The sequence below is a fragment of the Bufo gargarizans genome, chromosome 1 (genome assembly GCF_014858855.1).
Source record: "Bufo gargarizans isolate SCDJY-AF-19 chromosome 1, ASM1485885v1, whole genome shotgun sequence".
Taxonomy (NCBI): Eukaryota; Metazoa; Chordata; class Amphibia; order Anura; family Bufonidae; genus Bufo; species Bufo gargarizans.
In genome coordinates this window covers 514,022,895-514,050,215 of record NC_058080.1, presented here as the reverse complement: position 1 = coordinate 514,050,215, position 27,321 = coordinate 514,022,895, and the positions used below count along the sequence as shown (strand labels likewise).

General features: G+C 45.1%; 2 protein-coding genes across 5 annotated transcripts in view; one reads left to right on the top strand and one right to left on the bottom strand.

Annotated features, from left to right (window-relative positions):
* The window catches only part of SLC8B1 (solute carrier family 8 member B1), a 50,131-nt gene extending 41,071 nt beyond the window's left edge, over positions 1 to 9,060 (bottom strand). Inside the window, exons 1-2 of one of the 2 annotated variants that reach the window (XM_044275331.1) lie at positions 8,936 to 9,060; positions 4,466 to 4,505 (exon numbers count right to left, since the gene is read on the bottom strand). The gene's annotated coding sequence lies outside the window, so the exon portion shown is untranslated. Of the gene's footprint in view, positions 1 to 4,465; positions 4,506 to 8,884 lie in introns of both variants that reach the window. The other variant, XM_044275332.1, reaches the window with a different exon arrangement.
* On the top strand, positions 459 to 26,502 carry PLBD2 (phospholipase B domain containing 2). Of its 3 annotated transcripts, none has more exons than XM_044275328.1 (13): positions 459 to 491; positions 9,317 to 9,549; positions 9,977 to 10,070; positions 12,160 to 12,318; positions 13,712 to 13,812; positions 14,822 to 15,036; positions 20,358 to 20,452; positions 21,009 to 21,169; positions 24,081 to 24,176; positions 25,207 to 25,278; positions 25,387 to 25,539; positions 25,645 to 25,807; positions 25,917 to 26,502. In XM_044275328.1, exons 1-13 carry the CDS (start codon positions 474 to 476, stop codon positions 26,082 to 26,084), a joined length of 1,728 nt encoding a protein of 575 aa, XP_044131263.1. In that variant the 5' UTR covers positions 459 to 473; the 3' UTR covers positions 26,085 to 26,502. The 3 variants fall into 3 exon arrangements, with proteins under 3 accessions (XP_044131263.1, XP_044131265.1, XP_044131264.1); XM_044275330.1 differs by lacking the exon at positions 459 to 491 and adding an exon at positions 567 to 649; XM_044275329.1 differs by lacking the exon at positions 459 to 491 and adding an exon at positions 584 to 649 and having other exon boundaries at positions 9,197 to 9,549.
* Positions 26,503 to 27,321: the final 819 nt, after the last annotated feature.

Here is a 27,321-nt window from a genome sequence, read left to right as displayed (position 1 = left end):
GTGTCCTGCAGTCCTTTCCTGTCTCTCAGGCATGCATCACAGAACCTGTCAGGATTTTCCTTTGACTTCCATCATCATTTCTCAAGGTACATTCAGTAAATGACCTAAAGGCATATCCATTGAATCTCCCTACATGAATTCCACATGAAATTGGTGAATGTGTATAGTAGGTTCACTACCTTTCATTGCTTGTACAAGAGATCACCACTCACACTCAGAGACCTCTCTCATGTACATCAGTGGCAGAATAGGGCCATTATTCTTTTTTGCAGTTCTCAATAATAAGGTAGTGGCCTTGTTACCCAAGAGGTTTCCAAATCAATTAATAATAAGTGTTCATACAAACAGCTGCTCCTTGAAGAGCGCTCGCTGCTCAAGTATAAGTGTCCAGAAGAGCATGCAATAGACATTCCGGGCATTGCAAGATCCATGAACCGATGGCTAAGCAGCTAACTTCAGTCATGGTCTGCTAAATGTTATTAACAAGTAAGGTACGTACTGTAACTGAGAGGGTTAAAAGGACAGGGTCAATGCGCAATGAAATCTCTGGTTAAATTGATTTCCAGCACATACATGGACCTACAGACTCCATAGAACAGACGGCATCACCTGGGTGCGTGTCATCCGTATTTCCAACCACTGCACTAAGGTACGTAATTGGTCTTTTTAATGATGTATGAATAACATTAACTTTGATGGGAAAAGATTATAATTCATAAAACCAAAACCATTAACTGCTATTTATTTTAATTACATATGATTTGACCAAGCTTCTGGATTTTTATCTGGAGGTTTCAAATTAGGTCTATACAAAGCCAGTGATCTATTGTGGTTCAAGAATTTATCAACCTACTTACACCATACAAAAGTTTCAACTGTATGCACACTAAACATTTTGTGCAAAAAATGTTGACTTTTTTTTATTTTCTGCCGCTTGTTACATTACAAATAAAGTGGGCCAGACAGATTTACTTTATCTAGAAACTGGCTGAATTATAGCCCAAATCTACTGCAGCTTTTCTGGTGCACAGACTTCCAAGATGCAACAAATTTATTAAGAGGCCTCATTCACATGTCCGTGATGACATCCGTGACAAGATTGTCATTGGTTTATCAGTGTAGGATCCGTGTTTGGTATTTGGTCCTCCGTGTGTCATCTGTATTCCATGGACACTGCTCAGTTGAAAACTAATTTCCAGAAAATCTCCTATCAGTGGTCTGTGAAAACGGTGGACTAAACATGGATGGCATCTGTGTTGTGTCCGTGGTTTTCAAGGACCCATAGATGATATTGTGCATGAGGAATCCATATTTACAGACAAAGTAGAGCATGCCTCCATGGTGTCACTATGGACCTGCAGTCCGTGGAAAACCACTGATGTGTGAAAACACACATGAAAGTCAATGGTTACCACAGACAGCACACACCTATGAATCACCAACGTGTGAAAGAGGCTTTAATAAGTTCGGCCAATCCTACTCTAGGACTCCTTTTTAGACGAGCGAGTGTAACGCTCCGGACTCGCAGCGCAGCTCCCGTCCTGACCTCCAGGCACTATAGTATTATATTGATTTCTGATGCTTTGTAACCCTTAGGCCTCTTTCAGACGGGCGTTGCGGGAACATGCACGATTTTTCCGCGCAAGTGCAAAACATTGTAATGCATTTTGCACTTGCGTGAGAAAAATCGGCATGTTTGGTACCCAACCCCGAACTTCTTCACAGAAGTTCGGGCTTGGGATCAGTGTTCTGTAGATTGTATTATTTTCCCTTATAACATGGTTATAAGGGAAAATAATAGCATTCTGAATACAGAATGCATAGTAAAATAGTGCTGGAGGGGTTAAAAAAATAAAATAAAAATAATTAAACTCTCCTTAATCCACTTGATCGCGCAGCCGGCATCTCTTCTGTCTGTCTTCTGTGCTGTGTGCAGGAAAAGGACCTGTGGTGATGTCACTCCGGTCATCACATGATCCATCACATGATCTTTTACCATGGTGATGGATCATGTGATGACCAGAGTGACGTCACCACAGGTCCTGTTCCTGCACACAGCACAGAAGACAGACAGAAGAGATGCCGGCTGCGCGATCAAGTGGATTAAGGAGAGTTCATTATTATTATTTTTTTTTAACCCCTCCAGCGCTATTTTACTATGCATTCTGTATTCAGAATGCTATTATTTTCCCTTATAACCATGTTATAAGGGAAAATAATAATGATTGGGTCTCCATCCCGATCGTCTCCTAGCAACCGTGCGTGAAAATCGCACCGCATCCGCACTTGCTTGTGATTTTCACGCAACCCCATTCATTTCTATGGGGCCTGCGTTACGTGAAAAACGCAGAATATAGAGAATGCTGCGATTTTCACGCAACGCACAAGTGATGCGTGAAAATCACCGCTCATGTGAACAGCCCCATAGAAATGAATGGGTCGGGATTCAGTGCGGGTGCAATGTGTTCACCTCACGCATCGCATCCGCGAGGAATACTCGCCCGTGTGAAAGGGGCCTTACAGTTCTGGAATGTATTGGATAACCTTGACACCATTATGTTAGTGTTATACAATACATTCCAGACCTCTAAGGGTTACATAGGATTAGAAATCAATATAATGCTATGCGATCCCGGCAGTGCTGGGAGGTCAGGACGGGAGCTGCACTTCGAGTCCGGAGTGTGACACTCGCTCGTCTGAAACCAGCCTAATACACTTCTGATTAGGACTAGGGTGTCAAACTACAGCCTTAGGGTAGGATCACATTTGCATTTAAGGGATCTGGCAAGCTGCTATGGCGGAGAATGATCTGCCAGAATTCACCAGATCCAGCCTAGCCGGGTGCTGCCATTCACCGTAGGACAAAAGAGCAGGCTTTCGGCCACAGACCATTGCATACAATGGTTTTTATCTGGCTGAAAACTGCCACTTATGCCGGAAAGCGGCCATATCCCATTATAGTCAATGGGGTTTGGCAGTGAACAGTGGTGTTCAGCTCGGTCGGATCTGGTGAACTCCAGAAGGGTGTTCTCTGCCAAAGCAACCTGCCAGATCCCTTACATGCAAATGTGAACTTACACTTAATAAATTCCCCACTTTACGTTTACGTGTAAAAATGAGTACAAACCTTGTAGCTATTTCTGATCACATGTAAGAAGTTTGTCATTAGCAGCTATGGCATCTCAGTAGAGATTATACAACACTATGAGAAACCGTAAAGGTGCATATTAAAAGGGACTGTACGCCACACCTTGCTCCTCATAAGGAATGGTTCACAAGCCATACACCTTCTAATAATCCGCTTGGATTTGAGAGACTCTTGATCAGACGTGGAAAACGTAAGCAGAAAATAAGCGTTAGTGGTGTCTACAGCAAATACTTCAGTGTTCATCAGACCTCAAATGAAGACCAAGGGTCTGGAACTACAGTATATGGGCCGACTATTCACTTTGTCACTTTCAGTTATAAGAGATTTGGTGCTCACCAAGGGTATATTCCCATAGGATTGTGAGGCTATGACAGAGAGCTGCACTATTACCATGATAAAAAAAAAAAATCCATAAAAATACACCAATTCTGCAGTTTTGGAAAGAATGTTCTAGGAAAGTGTTCCTTGATCTGTTTCTATGGAATTGTGGCACTTCATGTAAAAAAATATATATAATTATAATATATATATTTTATTATTATTATTATTATTATGAATGCAGTAGTTTTCCCCATTAAAGTCACCAGCATAAGTCTGGGAAGTTTCTATCAAGAATTATTAACATTGGTTGAACTGTATCAGGCCAGGGCCCCAAGGCAACGTATAACATACTGCATGTGATGCGTTACTATGCGATCTCATGTGCAACTGCTGACCAAACTTACCGTATATCACATATGCTCCCTGCGGCAGGAGCAAGCGATTGGTTTCATGCGATTATCGCACAAAATCCAGCAGGATATAGTGGATGTTTGACACTTTATGTACACGAGAGGTCATGTGCTCCCAATGGATTACAGTACATGTGATGTTGTGATGTCTTGCGTGATAAATTACTGTGGAGCCCCGGTCTAAACCATCTGGCTCAAGATAAGTTGTTTCTGTGGACTCAAAGGGTTATTCAATTTAAAAAAAAATAATAATAAAAAAAAAAGTCTTCCCGTGGCTATAAAATGGTTAAAATAAAATAAATCTGCTAATACACAAACCTCAATGATCCACCACCGATGCCGTTCTGGCAATGCCCAGGTCCCTGCTGAGGTCTCGACACACCAGGATATGGCTTGGAATGCCACCCAGCCAATCACTGGCTGAGGCGGGTCATCTCTGCAGCCGGTGATTGGCTGAGCATCATTCCCAGTCATATCCTGCTATGTTGAGACAGGAGCAGAAGGTCTTTTTAACCATGGGGTGACTTTTCTTTTGGGCAAAATGTTATTGGATCCTCAGCATTACACAAATAGACATAAGACTTACGACTGTCAGACGCTTGGGGGCTTCTGTTGAATGGCGAACACTAGGGGGGGAAAAAAAGAAAAAACACAATTAATACATTATTATAATCATCTAAAAACAGAGCATGCGTCTTGTAGGGGGTTCTGATCAAGCAGCGTCACAAAGATCTAATCTACGTCTTCCACAAACCACACTGTATACAAGCCTCCTATCTACATACCACCCCCTGATATGCCCGATCTAACTACCAACCAGTAAGATGGTATACAGCCCAACTTACCTTTTCCTGACTGTTAAAGGCTATGGACAGGGCAGACTGGAAAAAACTAAAAGTGGCCCCATGTCGTAGGCTGGTCCAAATGGACAGCAGGCTAGGGCAACACAAGTAGGCAGTGCCAGCAATAGCATAGTGCAGCCAATACACCCCCAGCAGAAGCTAATACCACAAAGCTGCACAAAATCCTGCCCCAGCAGCACCAAATGCCACATAATACTGCCACAGCAGCACAAAATACCTCCCTAGAAGCAATCTAAGGAAACCTGTGGCCGCCGGCTGGGTACATAAGTTCCTGGCGTTAATGTCAGGAGTGGCAGGTTACTATGCATCATTGCATCCGTTGATAAGAATTTAGCTATAGGCACCTTTCAGACATTCCAGCTCCTGTCCTGACCTCCCAGCACTGACGGGGTCACATAGTATTATAATGATTTATGATGCTATGTAACCCTTACAGTTCTGGAATGTATTGTATAACACTGACAGCATTATGTAATTGTTATCCAGTACATTTAGGTACTCTAAGGGTACATTCACACTAGCGTTATTCTTTTCCAGTATTGAGTTCCGTCCTAGGGGCTCAATACCGGAAAAGAACCGATCAGTTTTATCCTAATGCATTCTGAATGGAGAGCAATCTGTTCAGGAGGTCTTCAGTTCAGTCGTTTTGCCTTTTCAGGACGGAGATAATACCGCAGCATGCTGTGGTTTTATCTCAGTCCAAAATTCCGGAACACTTGAAATGCATTAATGGCAAAACGGATCCGGCATTGCGGTCTGCGCATGCTCAGACCACAAAAAATGTTTAAAAAATTATAAATGCCGGATCTGTTTTTCCGGATGACACTGGAGAGACGGATCCGGCACTTCAATGCATTTTTCATACGGATCAGGATCCTGATCCGTCTGACAAATGCCATCAGTTTGCATGCGTTTTGACGAATCCGGCAGGCAGTTCCGACGACGGAACTGCCTGCCGGAATCCTCTGCCGCAAGTGTGAAAGTAGCCTACATAGCACCATAAATCAATATAAAGCTATGCGACCCTGTGAGGGCTGGGAGGTCAGGACGAGAGCTGCTGCATACTCACAGTGCAAGTGCGGAGTGTGGAACTCGCTCATGTGAAAGGGGCCATAATGAGTGTTTAGGAGCTGTCAGGAGTTCAGAGATAAGGGCTACAGATCCTACCATCAGAGTAGCTCCCTGATTGATTCAGTGTCAGGCATAGAGCAATAATCCGTAAATGAAGTGAAAGTTGAAAAAACAAAAATGTGTTTATAAAGGCCAACTGAAAACATGATTAAAGTAAAATGCTAAAAATGCCCCCAAAAGGTGTCCATACCCTTTACCGATTATACATGACATCCATAAATATATCGATACCAAATATATTTCGGATAATCTTATTCCTACAGCTCTGCATTTGGGGAAATAACACACAAGAAAAATGACAAGACTAAACAATGAGACAAAGGAGAGTGGGAGGAATGACTCAACAGGCACATGTTCTACATTTTGTCCAGAGGACCAGTCCCTTGTGTTGGGGTGGGTGATATAAATAAAGTTGGATGGACCAGCCAGTATCTGATCCGACGGGCATATACAGTGCAAACTGATGTGGGCAGGGTAGTTAGTGGAGGTCAGATATTTGGGGCCAGGTCCGGATGTGTCTAGGACACGGTTAGGGTATGGGTGCAGCCCAGGAGAAGTCCTGCAGATAGGAGTGCGAGGATGAATGTCCTAGGTCACGGACAGAGATGGACTGAAGTTCCCACCACAGGACGGATTCTGAGGGCCTACCTCTGTGTACACAGAACATATGCACATTCACTTTTAAATCACTTTTGTTACCGTTGCAAATTCAAGACTAAAGCCCCCATTACACTTCACAATTTAGAGGGCAATTGTCGGGAAGGAAGCGTTCCGTCCTGAAAACTGCCTGCTCCTCAGTGAAGGGGACCAATACATTTACATGCAGCCATCTCCTCCACAGTATGGGGAGGAGTGATCGCTAAAGCCAGGATCTATTGCCGGTAAACAATGATTTAGGTGCCCGCACAATCATATGACCTGAGCGAAACGCTCAGTCATCAGGTAATCGTGGCACCTTTAAACCGGCAGATAATCGCTAATGAGCATTCCTACGAACGCGTGTTAGCAGTTATCTGCCCAATGTTTCCAAGGTCAGTTCCATATTATCTTCTGCTAGACCTCAGGGGCCCTGTATTATAAGGGGTCCATCATAGTGTCAGAACTTGGGCCAGCACAGGATCCTATCGTACCCTGGTGAGCCAGTCCGTACCGTGATGGCTGAGTGAAAAGCAAGAGTAGGTTGGTAAACGGCCATGAGTGAGATGGTCGATGGTCCAGCATTGTAGAGAGCCTTGTAGGCTAGTAGGAGAGTTTTTAATGCAATTTTGTAATAAACAAGCGGTGTAATGGGTAACAGAGCAGCGGCGTCAGCATAACTGCCGGACCGATAGGTCAGCCTGGCTGCTGCATTCATGAAGGACTGAGCAGAGCTTGTCTGTTTAGCTGAACGGCAATTAGTATCGCGTTATCTAGGCGAGAAATGATTAGGGCCTAGAGGAGTGTATTAGCAGTGTCAGTAGTGGGGGGACAAGAGATGGTGTTTGGGTGAAGGCAGCAGGATTTGGGAATGGACTGAATGTGAAGAAGAACCTATAGATCTAAGTACAAATCCAAGACAACAGGCTTGAGGTCTAGGGAGGGTGGAAGCGTTATGGAGACATCATATTCATGTATTCATGTGACAAGATGGAGGAAGCAGAAGAAGCTTAAAGGGGTTGTCTGAGTTATGAAAAAAAATATAGCACAGTAAATCTATTTCCTTATTTCCCTGGTTCTCTTTTGGCCCTTTGTTTACCTGCACTAACAATCATCTCTGCCCCTCCCCCTTCTCTGCAAAGGGAGTGAATATAAGTGCTGCCCTAAGTGACATGTCTGCCTGCTGGGAGACTCAGCAGCATGTTGTATGTGTAGGACTACAGGTCCCAGCTGTACAATGACACTACTGATACACACAGGATTTTCCCCCTACCTGTTCTTGTGCAATGCTCTGCAGAACTTCTCTGTTAGCTCCTGTGCCCAGCATTTGTATCCTCACTGCCTGCAGCTACTCAGTAAAGCCTTCAGCCCTGAGTCTGTGCAGCTGAAAGATTTAATAATTCATGGAGAGAGCAATAAGCAGCAGACGCAGTGCAGGGGGTGCGGCCAGCACAGTGAGGTGTCGTGTACAGGCACATATCTGCTCTCTCAGGCTTGTGCACGAAACATCATCAGAGCTGTGAGAAAAGCTGAAATCACAGGTCATGTGACCCTCAGTGAAATCTGAAAAAGCAGCAACTGGAGATAAAGTAAGTGAATTGTAAAGTCCTTACATTTGCCTAGTTAGAAACATACAAAGAACAAAAAAATAACCCAGACAACCCCTTTAAATCGTAGAAAGATTCTGTTTTGGGATACAGAGAGGACATGACAATGTATGACTTTCACTAGTTTTTGTTGTAGGAGCAGACCAGGAGAAATGTCCCTGGAGGATATAAACACTTAAAGAGATTGTCTCATTTCATGGCCCCCAAAAGTGAATGAGAGAGCACTCACTTCTCGAAAATAGTGCTTTCTAGTAAGAGCTGGCTTGGCTACTGCCTGCAGTCACCCAAAGATGAATGGAGGGGTAGCCGTGTATGTGGGGTCTGCTCTCCATTCACTTCTATGAGAGTTCCAGAAATTACTGAGCGCACTCAATCACTTTGGTAGGTCCTGGTCCCAGAGGTGGGAGCCGCACCTCTGACACTGGTGGCATAATGTGCCACCAATGTATGCGATGACACAACCCCTTCACATTAGGACCACCATTCCTTCTTCAATGAATCAGACTACCAATGACCCCCAGTGATGGGACATCTTTAGAATAGCAGCAGGGAAGCAGTAACATACATCAGGGCACACCATGTTTAGCACAAATCCTGCTGCCCACCTGCATCTGAGGAAGGGGGGGGGGGGGGGTCCTCCAGCTCGGGGACAGCTGGGGTTAACAGTCTTGCAGTTGTTCTAGTGGCCAAGTTGTCACCAAACTTTATTAGAAAGGGTTAAGGCCTGATCTGCATTTTGGAAGGAAAAGACAACTCCTTGGTGCTCACCTGTAGAACTATGCAGCCCCCCTCTCCCCCTCCCTAGGCGAGGCGCATTACCTGTGCGGTACCGGATCAGTGTCTGACCCCTAGGCGCATGCCTCAGGACAGCCGATGCTGCGGTATGTGGCACTTGTTTACACTGGAGCCAGCGCTGCCGGATCAGCTGACCGAACACATTCTTGAGTCTGACAAACCCCGCCCCCTAGCCGGTGTGGGATAGAATAGGCGTGGTCTATTAAAGTAACAGTAGCCTTTACTGATAGGGCAGATTCTGTCTGGGATTAGCAGGTTTTTTTTGTTGTTGTTTTTTTTAAACAGTCCAAACCGTGAGCGAAAAGAGCTTGTGCTCTGGTGACAGCAAAGCAACACATCCCTGGACCCACAGCCGAACATAGCCGCGGACAGTAAGAGGTTAACACGAGGCTCCTCCTCCCGCAGGTGTCAGCTGGGAGACTACTTCACGTGACTTTGGACTTCCATCACGTGAGCACAGAGATGGCCGCTCGGTTTATTCTGCTGCTCGTAGCCCTGGCTCCCTCTGTGGGGTGGGCGCAGAACGCCGAGGTGTCCGTCGTCCTGGATGAGACCACCGGGAAGCTCAGCACCGTGCCGGAGAGGAGGGCGGATGCGGTGGCTTGGGCAGTGCTGAAGGACGCCATCCAGGACAACGGGTGAGTGCCCTGGGCTGCAGTGTTATCCCATAGGCACCTGGAGGACCGGAGGGAGAGCAAAGCTGTGTCAGCTGGGAGTGCTTCCATAGAGATCGCCCCTAGGGTACAGGGTGCCCTTGTGTGGGGCACATGATAGTGGGCACTGCATGCTTAGAGGAGGATACCCAGCAGAAGTGGATCATGTTTGCCTGAATCATGGGTATTTAAGGAAGTGAGAGTTTCTGTGTTCTTAAAAGGAAGTCTAACATAATAAGGGTCCAGCTGTACTACCGCATTGTGGTTTTACATAGGACTGCCAGTAAGCCTGCTGCATTATCTTCTCACAATGTGCCCGTGCACTTAATAAACAGTTCAGCTCTGCTACATCCATACTGGTCTTCTGCTAGCGGCTGGCTGTGTTATGTTATGTCGTGTGTTTTCTCCTCAGGTGGGCAATACTGGAACTGGAGAGCAATGCGAAGTATAATGATAGCATTCAGGCCTACGCGGCGGGGATGGCTGAAGCGGCAGTTACGCAGCGGGTAGGTGTCATGGAGGAGCGTGTGCACTTTCCTGGCGGGTGGCATGCTATATGTCCGTCAGATCAACAAGGCAGTGTCTTGGGACTTTTAATTCCGAACCATAGGCACTTGTGTTATACGGTTTCCTATGCCGCACCGTATTCTTATCCAGAAGTAGGTGCCAAGACAGAAACTTATCTGCTGTACACGGGACAAGTATCTGGGTCTGACCACCGGGACCCCCACCAGCATGTATGAATGGAGAGGCCGTGTTGCGTGCTACCGCTCCATGCGTTTTCTGCGGGGCTACCAGAGATCGGTTTGCTGTACCTGGCTATTAGATACTTTGACCATATGCACATGACTGTGTGTAATATATATATTTTGGACCCATTGACTCCAGTGCCAATGCATTTCAGACATATTCTATAGTTTTGTGGAATGGACATACGGATGCAGAAAGCGCGCTGCTGATCGGTCTGTTTTCCGCATCTGTATGTCTGTTAAGCAAAGAGATGGGACACGTCTTATACTTGGCCACATGAAGTCAATGGGTCTGCAAGAAATGCAGATCCGGTTATGTGCATATGGCACAACCCCCTTCAAGGTGGTATGTGTTGGAGCTTCCCATAGTTCCATATAAATCTATCTGGATGGCATAGTACAGAGATATACCCTCCCCAAAAGCATTGCTTCTCAATTTGTAGCATGACAGCCATGTCCTTTGGCCTGAAGGAGGCACAGAGTGGAAAATGCTGATCATCTGAAACGCTATGCACATTCGTTTCTTTATAGTTTGTGCTGATTAAAGGGATTTTCCAGGTTTCGAAAAACATGGCTGCTTTATGCTAGAAATATTACCAGACCTAGGGGATGCATGTATAACTGCAGCTAGGCTCAATTGAAGTGAATAGGGCTAATCTGCAGTACCACACACGACCTGCGGATGAATGTGGCACTGTCTTCAGAAGGAATGGCCAAGTTTTCTCTAATTCTTGACAAACTCTTTTAAAGGGTTTCTGTCACCAGATTTAACCCCATTAAGCTAGCTGACATTGTGATGTGCTAATGTCAGCTAAACCTAACTAGCCTATTCCTACTTTTATCTATGCCCCCGTTACGCCAGAAATCTAACTTTTATAATATGCTAATTAGCCTCTAGGAGAAGTGGGGCGTTGTTCCTGTTCCTAGAGGCTCCGTTCTCCCACCTTTGTCGCCTCCCTCCAAGTTCTGATTGACAGGGCCAGGCAGCGCTCACATCTGTCTGCCAGCCCTGTGCTCTGGTGAAATCTCAGCATGTTCAGCATTCGGCGCGGTGAAGGAAAGATGCTCGCAGGCTGCCAGCTTCCTTCCTTAGGCGCAGTGAGGAAGCCGGCAGCAGGAGCGCGTCCTTCACTCACTGCGCCTGCGCTGAATACAAAACAGGACACTGAGGAGAACTCGAAAGTCAATCAACTGGACCTGGGCGTGCCAAACGGGTGCGTAGATCCGAGCCTCTAGGTGCTGAAGCAACGCCCTAATAGCACCTAGAGGCCACTGTTATGTAGTGCTGACATTAGCCCATCACTAATATCGGTCAGCTACATAATGTTACTTCTCATGACAGAAACCCTTTAAATCTACTGCTACAGGAGAAGACTTTACAATGAAATCATATAAACTGTAACACAAGTAATGTGATTTATTTAGCCACCTGCAGCATCAAAAATCACTGCAGTGGTCTGCTATAGTAAAGAGTGGATTTTATCCGTAGTGCATGTGCTGGATTTCTCTTTTTTTTTTTTTTTTTTTTTTTTTTCTCTGAATTGTATTTTTCCTGTTTTTCAAGGCTACGTTTCTTCTGCAGCGGCTGCCATAGGGGACCTGTGTGTCTGGCCGAGGCTTCCCCTGGTGAGATCGACTGCTTGCGGGGAGCTGATCGCTCCAGCGGCCACGTCTTGAAAGGGTTTACGTCTGAGACAACCTTTCAGTGGTCTGGGGCTATTACTTAATAAAAAGAGGGAGTAGAGGATTTCAGGAAGCAAGTGTTAAAGATCGGAAAGCTGAAGAATGACATTGGTTTTCAAAAATCACTCAGTGGTCTGTAAATGACTTATTTTTATATTTGCAGCTTATTTACATGCATTGGATGAACACCATGGTCGGTTATTGTGGTCCCTATAAGTACCAGACTCCATACTGCGAAAGGCTGAATAACTATCTGGAGGCCAATTTAGCCTGGATGCAGGAACAGATTGAGAAAGAGCAAGATCAGGATTACTGGCACCAGGTAAAGCGAAGCCTCCCCCGAGCCGGAGTGGTGACATCAGACTGTGCCCTGCACCCTGGGGACAGGGACTCAGAATATAGTGGTGCTGCATAAGCAGTGAGAACTCTATTTTACCTTTTTATTAAAGAGAAGTAGTGACACCTGACAACAGCAAAGTGAGAGAATATTTTTTAACTGTTTAATTATTTTTTTATGTCCAACGCGGCCCACCCTAAACCACCTTCCATCCTGATGTGTCTTTCACCCTAATACGATGGTTCTCCCTATTAAAGGCTTTTCCAGAATGTTGATATTGATGGCCTATCCCATTAGCTGTTTGAAGCGGCTGTGGTGGTCCGGTGATCTGCTGCCTCCTCCCAGCTTACCAAGCACACCGGAGGAAGGGGGGTTGTTTGCCGGGAATCTGCCCCCCCCACTGATCAAATATTGATGGTCTATCTTGAGGGTTGAGGAAATCAATTTGTTCATCAAATAGAGTTCTTCAGCTGTGAGGGTCTGTCTCCACGGCTGAAGAAGCTCCCCACCACCACATGATTGACAGGGTCGGACATCTTGCACCTGCGCCTCTGCACCAAGGAGCAGCGCAAGCACAAGGGCTCTGCTGCATACTGGAGAGGCAGGTTTCCATGTGCCTCTACAAAATCCTGGAAAACGCCTTTAAAGTTCATGGGAAAATCTGCCGCAAAACCATTCAATGTAATTGGAAAACTGCATAGTTTTGAAGGTGTGCTCCAAATCCCATCACCTACAGTATAACACTTGGCTGCTGTGGTGGTCAAACCACAGCCAAAATGGTACATGTGCAAGTGTCCTCAGACCGTCACTGACTGGTGCCAATGAGAGAAATTCTGAATTTCTACAGTAATCATGTATCTTATTCACCCGTAAAAGAATTTAAAGGGGACCAGTCAGTAGGTTTGGGGCGGCAGGGTTTAAGGCTTCCAATACTGCCTGTTTTTGCATTCTTCATGCACGGTGAAGCAATGTGGAGTGCACTACACTTCATTTGCGCAATGCATATGCACCTCCATGCTTCGGGAGATGAGTCCCGGACTCCTCTCTGGTAACTTTATAGGTTCAATTACACTTATGGTTTTGATATCGGCAGGTTTAGAACTGTAATCTGTATAACGGCATACGGTCGACTTGGTGGCCCCAAACCTAGTGACAGGTTCCCTTTACGGCTCTGTGTACACTGATGTTCGGCCCATCCGTCAAGGGATCTGTAGGCAGTTCCGTCATGGTGCTCAATTCTTGCTGTCAAAACAGAAATTTCTACCATACCCCAAGGACTCCATGGAAGATATATCATGGATGTGAACAGAGCCTAACATCTTTGGTCTGTCGCAGATATGTTTTTATGTTAATAAAAAGTGAATTTGTACATTTGCAGGTTCGGCTAGCACTGCTGCAGCTGAAAGGTTTGGAGGACAGCTATAGTGGCCGCATCGCCTTTCCCCAGAAAAAGTTCACCCTTAATCCCTTTGGGTTCCTGTAAGTTTCCAAGTTTGAGTCTAACAATATATGCTCCATAATTATTACATGAGGAATGCAGGTAGACATGTCAGGAGAGGTTACAGGTCTTCTTTTAATTGACATGGTCACAATTGATAATTATATGGATCACCATCTGCGTCTCGAGGAAAGGAGGTTTGTACACAAACATAGAAGAGAACACAAACATAGAACATTCTTTATGGTAAGAGCAGTGAGACTATGGAACTCTCTGCCTGAGGAGGTGGTGATGGCGAGTACAATAAAGGAATTCAAGAGGGGCCTGGATGTATTTCTGGAGCGTAATAATATTACAGGCTATAGCTACTAGAGAGGGGTCGTTGATCCAGGGAGTTATTCTGATTGCCTGATTGGAGTCGGAAAGGAATGTCACCGGGATTTTGTGTATAGAGCTGAGGACATGGGCTGCTAGATGGCCACTAGCACATCCGCAATACCCAGTCCCCATAGCTCTGTGTGCCTTTTATTGTGTAAAAAAAACAAAAAATGATTTGATACATATGCAAATTAACCTGAGATGAGTCCTGTCCCTGACTCGTCTCACGTACAGGACACATCTCAGGTTAATTTGCATATGTATCAAATCGTTTTTTTTCTTACACAATAAAAGCACATAGAGCTATGGGGACTGGGTATTGCGGATGTGCTAGCGGCCATCTAGCAGCCCATGTCCTCAGCTCTATACACAAAATCCCGGTGATGGGTTCCCTTTAAGTGGGGAAAATAGGCTTGTACCTCAGTGTTGTGTGTGTGTGTGTGTGTGTGTGTGTGTGTGTGTGTGTGTGTTTTTTTCTTCCTTCCTCTGGATCATCTTGCAGGCTGAACTGGATGGACAGATGTCTTTTTTTCTGCCTTATATACTATGTTACTATTCATCAGTTATATTCATATACCGCATATCCCAAAATATATACTTTTTATAGAATATGAAATGTGTTGACATTTGTGTGACGTTGGCTGAGTTTCTGTCCATCTTTTCCTGTCACAGGCTCTTTCAACTTGGTGGTGACTTGGAAGATCTAGAAGCTGCTCTGAATAAGACTGATGCTTCCAGAGAGCTGGGCTCGGGGTCCTGCTCTGCCCTCATCAAGCTTCTTCCTGGCAATAAAGATCTCCTGGTGTCTCATGTAACCTGGAACACTTACCAGTCCATGTTGCGCATCGTCAAGAAGTACACACTTCCCTTTCGTTCTAACCCCAGTGGTGAGCAAGGATGAGTTGCATCTAGATTTAAACATATGACAGATGGCAAATGTGATAGCCGTGTAACGTAAGGCGAGGTGCAGATTTACTGTATGAAGAGTAACCCCCCCCCCCCCCCCCCCCCCCCCCCCGCAGCCTATCTCTGTAAACAGAAGATTCATACTTGCCTGTTCCCAACCGGTCTGGTCCACCTTTGCCTTTTGCTGTGTCCATGGTCTGGTCTCTGGCTTGTTTTTTCGTGGTGGAGCATGGGCATGGTCACATGACATGCTCCTTTGTAGCCAGAGATTGGCTTCAGCAGTAACATGCTACTTCTGGCCATGTTACTGCTGAAGCCAGTCACTGGCTGCAGAGAACATGTGACCATGATAATTCCGCGCCCCAAGAAATCAAGCGAGGGACCAAAATAAGTAAATGAGGAATCCAGAGATATTGTCCTAGAAATCATCTTAGGCGCTGACCTGACGGTTGTATCTGGCACACCCTGACAGTAGTTGTTTGTATAGTGATTGTAGGGGTGAATAAGGCAAAAGATAAAACTCTCTCTTCCCTCATTGAGATACTTAACAATAAAACTCCGTCATTTTCTTAGCAGAACTGGTTTTCTAGCTTCAGGGCTGATCCTGGATATAAGCTGATCATTACTTGTAGAGTACATATTAGTGGAGCATTTCCTTGCATCGATGCTCCTTTCGCTGTGCGATGCAGTGTGACAAGGGGGATCGATTTTTGTGCCGGCATAGTACCGTGCTTCGCACTATGCAAAGTAGCATTTTACCATATCATCACCATGACGGCCACAAGGAGATTGACCCATGACCTCTGTGGGGGCAGGAAACAGAGAAGAGGTTAAATTGCCCCCTCCCACCACCGCACCTCAGTGTTCCTGTACCCACTGTGGCCAGGGTCAGAGAAGAGTCTCCCTGTGGCGGCAGGGAGATGAAGATAGGATTTTGTTTTATTATTTTTTCTTTGTCTCCAGGGGCCTCCTGGGTTACCTGAGGCTCGTCTGAGCTCCCCCAGTCCGCCGGCGGCCGCATGCTGGGCTGGGGGGTATCGGGAGGACTCGCTCCGGCTGGTCTGGAGCCTGCTCCCGGGCCGCAATCTTCCTCTTCCTCTTCCTCTTCCGGCCGGCGTGTGCGCACGCCGACGTCGGTGACGTCACTTCCGGGTTCGGCCGCAACCCGGAAGTAAAGCGCAGGAGCAGAGCAGTTTGAATAAAAGGCGGGAGCTGCCATAGGACGCTGATCTGAGGTCTGTGAGTACTGCAGCTGCATTTTACTTTACAGAAATGTCAGGTCCTGAGGTACAAACTGTTATGGAGCTGGATGCTCCCCCTCTGCCTCCTGTAAGTATCCCTCTGGGGGTCCGCTTGTCTTATGGCACGATATTCTTTTTTTTTTTTTGCTAAAGCCTTATTTCTGATACCGCTATTTCCATATCTGTTTCAGGCTAAAGAGGCGCAAAAAAAGTTTAAAAAACCTCCTCGCTGCATCTCTTGTGCAAGGAAACTGCCTGACGAATATGGAAAGAAGCTTTGTAAAGCATGTATTTCTGATGTAATCCAGCAGGAACAATCGTCCCTTATGGAAAATATCAGATCGGTGGTTCAGGAAGAAATTTGGGCCGATAGAGTTGCTCCGTCTGATCCCCAGGACGAGCCTTCTCGCAAGCGTCCGCGTTCCAGGATTATTTCCTCCGGATCCGAGGATGCAGGCGATAAAGCTTCTACTTCCACGCAGTGGGAGGATGATCCATCTCTCTCTGAGGGGGAAATATACGAAAATAATAGCAAGTTTTATTTTTCCTCGGAGGAGATGAATGACTTGCTAAAGGCAGTCAGAGCGACGATGGGGATTGAAGAGACCCCTAGGTCCGTTTCCATTCAGGCGCCAGCCAATCCGGTTGGGGAGCAAAAATCGACAAAGCCTATTTCCAGGCAACGTGGAAGCGTCTGATATCTGCTCAGTCTTCAAATTTCAGGGAGCTGTATGCAGTAAGAGAAGCCCTTCTCGCCGCCAAGCAATTGATAAGAAATCAGCACGTGAAAGTCCTATCGGACAACGTGACTGTGGTCTCCTACCTAAAACACCAAGGGGGTACTCGATCAAGGAGACTCCAGAGTATCTCAGAGGAGATCTTCTCCTTTGCAGAAAAGGAACTAAAGTCCATCTCAGCAATGCACCTGAAGGGATCCCTGAATCTAGAAGCGGACTTTTTGAGCAGACAGGTGGTAGATCGTACAGAGTGGGCACTGAACCCAGAGGTCTTCAATATGCTAACCCAAAAATGGGGGCTTCCTACAATAGACCTGTTCGCATCAAGGAGAAATACGAAAGTGCAAACATTTTGCTCCCTAAATGCCGGGGACCATCCCTGGAGAGTAGACGCCTTCTCCCTAAAATGGTGCTGGGATCTAGGGTACGCATTCCCTCCATTGCCGCTCATCCCGAGGGTCATTCAGAAGATTCAGGAGGGGAGAACCACGGTAATATTGATCGCTCCGTTCTGGCCCAAGAGAAGTTGGTTCGCCCCTCTATTAAAGCTAGCAATAGACGAACCAGTGAGACTCCCACTCAGGGGGGACATCCTATACCAGGGTCCTTTGCTACATCCTCATCCGGAGTTCCTGAAGCTCACGGCTTGGATCCTGAGGTTTCCCTCTTAAGGTCTCAGGGCCTGTCAGACCAGGTTATAGCCACCCTGAGATGTTCTAGGAAAAAAGTCACTTCCGCGATATACCTGAAGATCTGGAAGAGATTCTGCTCATGGTCGGGCGAGGAGAATCCAAATTCTGTGGGGCCCAGTATCCAGAAAATTCTGGAATTTCTACAAAGGGGCCTGGACATGGGCCTCTCTCCATCCACCTTTAAAGGTTCAAATTTCGGCATTGAGCGCCTTCTTTGATTCCGACCTGGCAGACCATAGATGGATCAAACGATTCATTAGAGCTGCACGTAGACTGAGACCCACGCTTAGGTCCCGCAGCCCAACCTGGGACTTAAATTTAGTTCTCAACAATCTTATGTGTTCCCCATTTGAGCCATTGGAGGATTGTTCAATTAAGTTGCTTTCATTCAAAACTGCCTTTCTTATAGCAATTACCTCTGCCAAGAGACTGGGAGAGATTCAGGCTCTCTCCATTAGGGAACCATACCTTACCATCACTGAGGATAAGATTGTGCTTAAACTAGACCCAGGTTTCCTGCCAAAGGTGGCCTCAGACCGCAACAGAGGCCAGGAGATCCTACTTCCATCCTTCTTCAACAATCCCAAGGATCAGGAGGAAGAGAAATTTCATTTCCTTGACGTTAGGCGTACAGTCATTAGATACTTGGAAGCCACTAGGGACTTCAGGAAGTCTGACAGTCTGCTTGTCCAATTTGCTGGAAGGAATAAGGGATCCAGGGCCTCAAAATCCTCCATTGCAAGATGGATTAAGGACACTATTACCTTATGTTATAAGAATCAGAATCTGGATCCTCCTTCCAATATTAGAGCTCACTCTACCAGAGCTGTATCCACTACCTTTGCTGAAAGAGCAGGGGCCTCCCTGGATGATATATGCAGGGCCGCCTCCTGGTCTAGTATTCACACATTTGTGAAACATTACCGTTTGGACTTGTCTGGAACCTCTGGCCTCTCCTTTGGTCAGAAGGTTCTCCAAGCGGTTGCCCCCACCCATAAAAAATTAATTTTATAACTCTCCTTGTGGCCGTCATGGTGATGATATGGGAAAACCGGAATTAGACTTACCGGTAATTCAGTTTCCATGAAATCACCATGACGGCCCATACATTCCCTCCCCTTCTTTTGTTGAAATTTTGTTTTTCACCGGTATTTTTCTGGTATGGTGTAATACTGGGAAATACTAGGACACTTCTGGCACTTGATATCTTTGGAACACTGAGGTGCGGTGGTGGGAGGGGGCAATTTAACCTCTTCTCTGTTTCCTGCCCCCACAGAGGTCATGGGTCAATCTCCTTGTGGCCGTCATGGTGATTTCATGGAAACTGAATTACCGGTAAGTCTAATTCCGGTTTTTCTTGCCTCCGGCAGTACTAGAGATCACCCATCTATACAGTTACCGGGCTCACTGTTAGGCAGAAGTCTCCACCTAGCACAGTGATGCGAAGCCTGGTAATTCTCCAGCACAGAACAGAGCCTTGCAATGCAGCGTGACAAGGGGGAGCACCGGAGCAAGGAAATGCTTCTATGCTCCACTAATATGTACCCTACAATGTCAACCGTTGTGTGTTTTGTGGTCTGCAAAGTGCGGATCCAAAAAACACGGATGGCGTGCGTTCTGCAATAATATTACTGCCTATTCTTGTCTGCAAGACAAGAGCAATGGCATGCGGACAGCCGCAAAAACTGGCTCAGATGCTGACCAAAACAACGTTCGTGTGCATGAGGCCTAAAGAGTAGCTTATATCCAGGTTCAGCCCTGAACTCAAAAAACCCCTTTAACTGTGTATCTGTGTGTATAGAAGGAAATACTTGTGTAAATATACACCATTTATGTGTAATTTGTATATACTTAGCGTGAGCATGAGTACTTGTGAGTAGTGTGCACATGTATGTTATGTGCATATAGATTATTAAGGGATGGAGGCCTAAACACCCGTCCTGCACAGGGGCCCTTTGTCGTCAGTCTCTCTGTCCCTGATAGATGACAACATTTTGTCAGTTTTTCCAGAAATTGTAAGGACTCAATATGTGTGGACCCAAAGGGGGAGATTTATGAAACTGTCTAAAAGAAAAAAAAGAAAAATAAAAGAAAAACAGACTTTTTACTGTCTGTAGCATCCAATCCCAGCACAGGTTTCATTTCATAGTGCGCTCTGGTAAAATGACAGCTAAGTTGTGATTGGTTACCATGGGAAGGAAACAAGGCAATTTCATAAATCTGCCCCTGGGTGTATATTCACACACAGCAGATTTGTTGCGGAAATTTCCGCAACTGAAAATCTGGGGTTGTTGAATGAGACGCCGAAGAAACCGCTCATGTGATTTATTGTACACCTTCCAAAGGAGATGTTCCCGTTGTCTGCTCCTTTACCTTCCATCTTACAGTACCTCTAGAATTAGTAGTTGCCAGAGATGCTGGGGCCCTAGGTTGGAATCTGACCAAGGACAGTCCTCCCCGTGTTTTGGTGGGTTTCCTCCCTGATGGGGAGCTTAGATTGTGAGCCCCATTGGGGACAGCAAGTGATGAGGTCTGCGTTGCAGAATATGTCAGCGCTATAGAAGTGAGTAAAATAAAAATGCTATTTTCATATTCTATTTAAACTACTGTTACATGATTCTTCCCTCTGCAGGAGACTCTGTGGTACCAGGCTCCGTTCAGACCTTTTCTTCTTACCCAGGAACCATCTTCTCCGGTGATGACTTTTATATACTCAGCAGCGGGCTAGTGAGTACAAATTCCCTATTTGTAAGTAGCTATATGTACAACAGTATTGTTCTGGACCTTGCTGGGGTTTTTACCTCTTCTGTCCACCACAATACTTCCTGCATTCACTCATCTGTTTTACGTTGTTTTTTTTTATTTTTTTTTTTAATTTGTCAGAGTTCTTTGCAAACTTCCCTAATGCCAATAATGTAACAAAATAAAAAATGAAGCTAGTTCCTCCATTGCTGTATCCAGCGATGCAGCTTCATGCTCCGCTCCCCGCCCGCGTTTTGTTTATACGGCTGCAGAAGAGATGTGCTGTGTCCCCCACTATACCGGTGTGCAGCCAATTGCTGGTCTCAAGCCATATACTGTTGTGGCTGCAGCGATCACATGAGCCATAAAACAAATCACTGCTACAGTCTTGTAAATACGCCAGGACTTAATCTTATATTTTCTTACATTTAGTGCCATTGGGGGAACTAGGACAATCCCTGTAATAGTTTGAGGATATGGAAGATAATTAGTGTGTTTGTGTGTTGTGTGTTTTTTTTTTTTTTTTTTTTTTTTTTTTTAGGTTACATTGGAGACAACCATTGGAAACAGCAATCCTGATCTCTGGAAATACATCCAGCCAGAAAATTCTGTCCTAGAGTGGCTAAGGAATATTGTAGCCAACAGACTGGCCACAGGAGGAAGTGAATGGGCTAATATCTTCAAAGAGTTTAATAGTGGAACGTAAGTAGAGAAGGTGTATAACCTGTCACGAGGGACTGTGTTTCAGTAGTTAAGGCCGTTTACAAGGGCTGAGAATCGGGGCAGTTATCAGGCAGGACCAATGCTTCTTCCTGATATTTAGTTATGGAAGATATGGCACTCAAATATCTGGGGGACTGCTTAAACATTCGATTTTTATTGACTTCAAATCTTATAATATTCAACAGGTCATACTCATTAGAAAAGGTCATATATTTAAAGGGGTTCTGCACTTTCAATTAACTGATGATCTATCCTCTGGATAGATCATCAGCTTCTGATCGGCGGGGGTCCGACACCCGACTTGTATCAACTAGAGTGGGCGCGGCTAAGCTCTATTCAAGTGAACAGAGCTTAGCCGCGCCTACTCTAGTTGATACTAGTCGTGACGTCAGTGGGCGGGCGGCCCGGCGGTAAACAGTGAGAAGGCCGCGGCACTGCTGGAGCGCCGCTGCCTTCTCAAACAGCTGATCGGCGGGGGTCCCGGGTGTCGGACCCCCGCCGATCAGAAGCTGATCTATCCAGAGGATAGATCATCAGTTAATTGAAAGTGCAGAACCCCTTTAAAAAGATTGTACAAGATACGTAAATTGTACAGAAAATAAAACATCACTAAAATGATGATTCAATATGAAGATCACTGAGGCATGGGATAACTGGTTGATCGCATAGGCCTGACAGCAATTGAAATGTCCACCACAATACCGAATATAATATTAAAAACTGATTTTCGATTGGATGATCACTGGATATTCGATGTCAACGATCGCCGATTATATATTGTAGTACACTTGTAAGATTTTCACAGAAAAAAGGAGCTGGTTCCAGTTCGATTATTAGCTGTGAGTTACAGATGTTGTACTAATCCAACACCGTATGTTCGGGTGACTCACAAAGCCAATATTCCATAGGGAAAACTCTATGTAATAGTTCACAAATTAATTCACAAGTTAATCGCAATTTGAATTGTTCGGGGTTCCAGCTCTATGGTGGCATCCCACCTATTTATGAGCTGTACTGCTCCCTTACCCCCAAAACTAAGTGCGGCTTTTTCCTCTGATCTCCGCTACTTCGGTGTCCCTCATGCTCAAATCTTGGTTTGTTCCGATCAAAATGAATGTGGAATGATATCGCTCCAGGAAGTTCTTTAGCAAGCACTGGACGAATCTGTTTTGTGTTTTATTTTCTGTACAATTTACGTATCTTGTACGATCTTTTTAATGAGTATGACCTGTTGAATATTATAAGATTTGAATTCAATAAAATCGAATGTTTGAGCAGTCCTCCAGATATTTGAGTGCCATATCTTCCATAACTATCTCTAACTTTTTTTGGTGTGTTGGAGTTAACACTCAATATTGAGCACCATCCCATCCCTATTGACTAGTAGAGCCACCTCATTCTGCTAACACATATTTTCTTCCTGATATTTGCCTAGTGTAAAGGCTACCGATCACATCTTGTATTCGGCAGATAAAATCATTGTTTCTCCGCAGCCTATTGTCCAGTGTAAACGGACTTGTGCTGCTGGCACACAGTCAGTCTGTATATGGGGATAAACAATCTCGGTGGTGATTGTTCATCTCTATACAGAAGGGATGATTGCTGTGTGTAAATACGCTCTCCCCTCTGATCAATAAACAGTTTAGTTTCCAATAACTGCCTGTATATTGCAACGTGCAAAAAGGCCTCCAGTGTGATGCAAAGGAGGAGGCTATTAAATTATTTTTTATTTTTTTTTGTGACATTTACTGGGTGGTCCCAAATACAGGACACCCAGTAAGGCCTCTTTCACACGGGTGTCAGTTTTTTTGCCCGGATAAGAGCTGGGTGCGTTGCGGGAAAATGCGTGATTTTTTTCCCGCGTGAGTGCAAAACATTGTCATGCGTTGCACTCGCGTGAGAAAAATCGCGCATGTTTGGTACCCGAACTTCTTCACAGAAGTTCGGGCTTGGGATTGATGTTCTGAAGATTGTATTATTTTCCCTTATAACATGGTTATAAGGGAAAATAATAGCATTCTGAATACATACTGCATAGTAAAACAGCGCTAGAGGGGTTAAAAAAAAATTAAAAATAATTTAGCTCACCTTAGTCCACTTGATCGCGAAGCCGGCATCTCCTTGTGTATCTTCTGCTGATGAACAGGACCTGGGGTGAGCTGCTCCATTAAATACCGGTTAAGGACCTTTGATGACGTCACTCCGGTCATCACATGGTACGTCACATGATCTTTTACCATGGTGATTCACCATGGTAAAAGACCATGTGATGACCAGAGTGACGTCATCAAAGGTCCTTAACCAGTATTTAATGGAGCAGCTCACCCCAGGTCCTGTTCAGCGCAGAGGAGACACAAGGAGATGCCGGCTTCGCGATCAAGTGGACTAAGGTGAGTTAAAAAAAAAAAAAATGTAACCCCTCTAGCGCTGTTTTACTATGCAGTATGTATTCAGAATGCTATTATTTTCCCTTATAACCATGTTATAAGGGGAAAATAATAATGATCGGGTCTCCATCCCGATCGTCTCCTAGCAACCGTGCGCGCAAATCGCACGGCATCCGTACTTGCTTGCGGATGCTATGCGATTTTCACGCTTCCCACTCACTTCTATGGGGCCTGCGTCGCGTGAAAATCGGACAATATAGAGCATGCTGCGGTTTTCACTCAACGCACAAGTGATGCGTGAAAATCACCGCTCATGTGCACAGCCCCATAGAAATGAATGGTCAGGATTCAGTGCGGGTGCAATACGTTCACCGCACGCATCGCACCCGTACGGAAAACTCGCCCGTGTGAAAGGGGCCTAAATGTCTAATTTTAGACAGCGGTTTCATTTTTGTTCACTTTTGGTCACTTGTACATATTTCTTGTATCTATGTTTCCCTTAGGTACAATAATCAGTGGATGGTTGTGGACTACAACAAATTCAATGCAGGAAGCCCAGAGACACCAAGAGGACTTCTCACTGTCCTAGAACAGCTTCCGTAAGTCATATGCTTGCATCTACTTTCATCCTGGTGTCTTGGAAGTGATAATTAAGTGTTCTATGTGAATGAGAGGGATTAGTGCAAGTGCATTAAAGGGGTTGTGTAGGCCATACTGGAGAAAGAACTCGTCATTACACTGCCTGACCTCTTGATGGTGCAGTGCTTGCATGGAGCGCCGCCACCTCTTCAAACAGGTGTTGGACACCTGACGATCTGATATTGATGACCACCCCTCAGAACATCTATTAATATCAATATGTGGCAGTCAAATGTATAGTGTGTATTGACATCCAGCATTTATGGTATAAAATATAGGAAAACATCTACTAATATTATTAATACATTTAACTATCGCATTAATTTGTATTATGTGTATTGACACAAATATAGGATGCGGTAGTTAAAGGTATAATATGTATTGACACCTATGAACCAGGTTGTTCCCATCATGATCCGGTCCGGAAATTGGTTTAAAACTCGGCTGTTAGGTTCCAGCAGCCATTTATTGCTTTTTCACCACTGAGGAAGGAACTACTAGTTCCGAAACCCATCTGGTGGCGGTACTCGAACGCACAGTGTGGATTGTCATTCATAAAGAATTTTGGCATAACGCAACTCCATCCAACTGCTTGGCATCCCGGCAAGTCTAACACTCATACGTGAGAAGACTCACAGCAAGGAGTGATACAATCAAGCCATCGCGATCCAAGGCATTTTTTTTAGACAATGTAAATGTAGAGTTATGTATGGTTATATATTAAATGGTGGCATTGTATGCAAATTACTGTGAGCCAGCCATTATTACTATAATCTTGGTTATTGCCATTCTGAGGGGTGGTCAGTGGGCTAAGCTCCAGGGTAACTGGTGAGCTTCCTCAAAAGAATTCCTCAAGAGAAAAAAGAATTATATATTTATCAGATGAGATGTCTAGAACCATTTCCGTGCAGAGACATTAGAACGTATGCTCATCAATATTGTGCGACTCTTCCACACCTACTGTGATTTTTGTTTTATATATATTTCTAGGGGTATGGTGATTACAGCAGATAAATCTGATCTTCTTTATCAAACTGGATACTGGGCAAGCTACAATGTCCCGTAAGTGCATATATGATGTGGTCGGCAAGAATGGAAGCCTAAGTTGAGTCTGAGGTGTCTGGAAACACTTATTCATGTCTCCTACCATTTTATTTTATTTTTTTATAGGTACTTTGAAGAGATTTTTAATGCAAGTGGGCAAGTGGATCTTTTGAAAAAGTATGGAGACTGGTTCAGTTATTCAAAAACTCCACGTGCAGAAATATTCCGCAGGAATCAGACGCTTGTGCAGGACCTGCAATCTATGGTCAGACTTATGAGGTGAGGAGGTGTACATGACCTGATGGATGACATTTGGTGGCTTAGTACCTTACTGACTGCTGTCATACTGTAAGAAAACATGGTGTACTCTTAATTTTTTTTCAGATACAATGATTTTCTCCACGATCCTCTCTCACGTTGTGAAGGTTGTGATCCAAAACAAAATGGAGAGAATGCAATCTCTGCCCGCTCTGATCTTAACCCTGCCAATGGAACATATCCATTCGGAGCCATGCGTCAACGGCAACATGGTGGCACAGATATGAAGGTGGGTGCTGTCCAAACGGCATATTGCTACAATTATGCCCTGATTCTAAAAAATCTGAATATTAGTCAGTAGCTGGGCTTTATTGAATGTTCTCTATTCCCCTTGACAGCTGACAAGCTATGAATTTGCCAAGCATCATAAAATGGTGGCTGTTAATGGCCCCACGTGGCACCAAGTCCCAGCCTTCCAGTGGAGCACCTCTCCCTTCAGCAACCTCATGCACATGGGCCATCCGGACCTCTGGATGTTTTCTCCCATTGTCATCAGCTGGGATTAAGACATTGCGACCATATGTTCTTCAATCAATGCACTTTTGATCAGCCCTTATAATTTTTGTGTCGGGGCATGTAATGTAACTGGTAAGGTACTGATGTTATAAGTAAGGCTACCGTTCAAAGCGGTGAATTCAGTCCAGGGCTCAAAGTTTTGTATCATAAGGGATGCCACTAGTGTGTGTGTGTGTGTGTGTGTAAGGCAGGTTAAAGATGTGCACGTTGTGTGTGCTGGAGTCATAATGTATGTACCCCACTTTATTTTTCTAGGCAGGGTTCCCTGATGGAAATGAGTAGCAGTGGAGTGCCACTCTGCATTGTTAAAGGGATTCTGCACTTTGTTTTAACTGATCTATCCTCTGGATAGATGATCAGCGGGTGTCCGACACTCGGGACCCCCGCCGATCAGCAGTTTGAGAAGGCAGCTGCGCTCCAGGAGCGCCGCAGCCTTCTTACTGTTTACCGCAGGCTCAGTGAGGTCACGACTAGTATCAACTAGCATGGGCGCGGCTAAGCTCTGTTCACTTGAATGGAGCTTGGCTACGCCCACGCTAGTTGATACAAGCCATGACGTCAGTGGGCCGGCGGTAAACAGAAGGCCACAGCGCTACTGGAGCGCCTCTGCCTTTTTAAACAGCTGATCGGCGGGGGTCCCGGGTGTCGGACCCCTGATCTATCCAGAGGATAGATCATCAGTTAAAACAAAGTGCAAAACCCTTTTAAACATATCACTGCCCAAGCACTTATTACAGCGAGCCTTGTCTTTAAAACACTTGGGGGAGATAACAGTTGTGTAGGTTTCCCCCTCTCCCGTGTACAAACACTTTTATGAAATGGAGAACTGTCTTGTGTGTATGATATGCTATATGCAGCTCTTGGCGCTCTACTAGGGCTCATACCATCCAACATACTGTATAGATGAGGGCACTTTCTCCATGATAGGTTTAGGAGATTTACATGTAAACCACTTGTATTGCAGTTGTTGTTGATACTTGTCCACATGCTAGGCCACAGTGTGACCCATATGGAGGAAGATGCCAAACACATACACCATGTCAAACATCAGCTCTTGCCGCACACGCCCCCTCCCCCCCCCCCCCTCTCTTGCCAAATATCTATGCAATTTATTTTTGGAAGCTGCTATAAGCGGCTAGTGTTTGATAGGGATTTGATATATTGTCTTCTAGGCTTTTAAATGTCCTTTTTAATAAAGAAAGTTATTTGTTTTTCCCATAATTTGCT

Excerpts from the sequence above, each read along its gene's own strand:
- PLBD2 (XM_044275328.1), top strand. Across the intron at positions 10,071-12,159 it reads AAGCGGCAGTTACGCAGCGG|CTTATTTACATGCATTGGAT; the intron begins GTAGGTGTCATG and ends TTATATTTGCAG. Across the intron at positions 15,037-20,357 it reads CTTTCGTTCTAACCCCAGTG|GAGACTCTGTGGTACCAGGC; the intron begins GTGAGCAAGGAT and ends TTCCCTCTGCAG.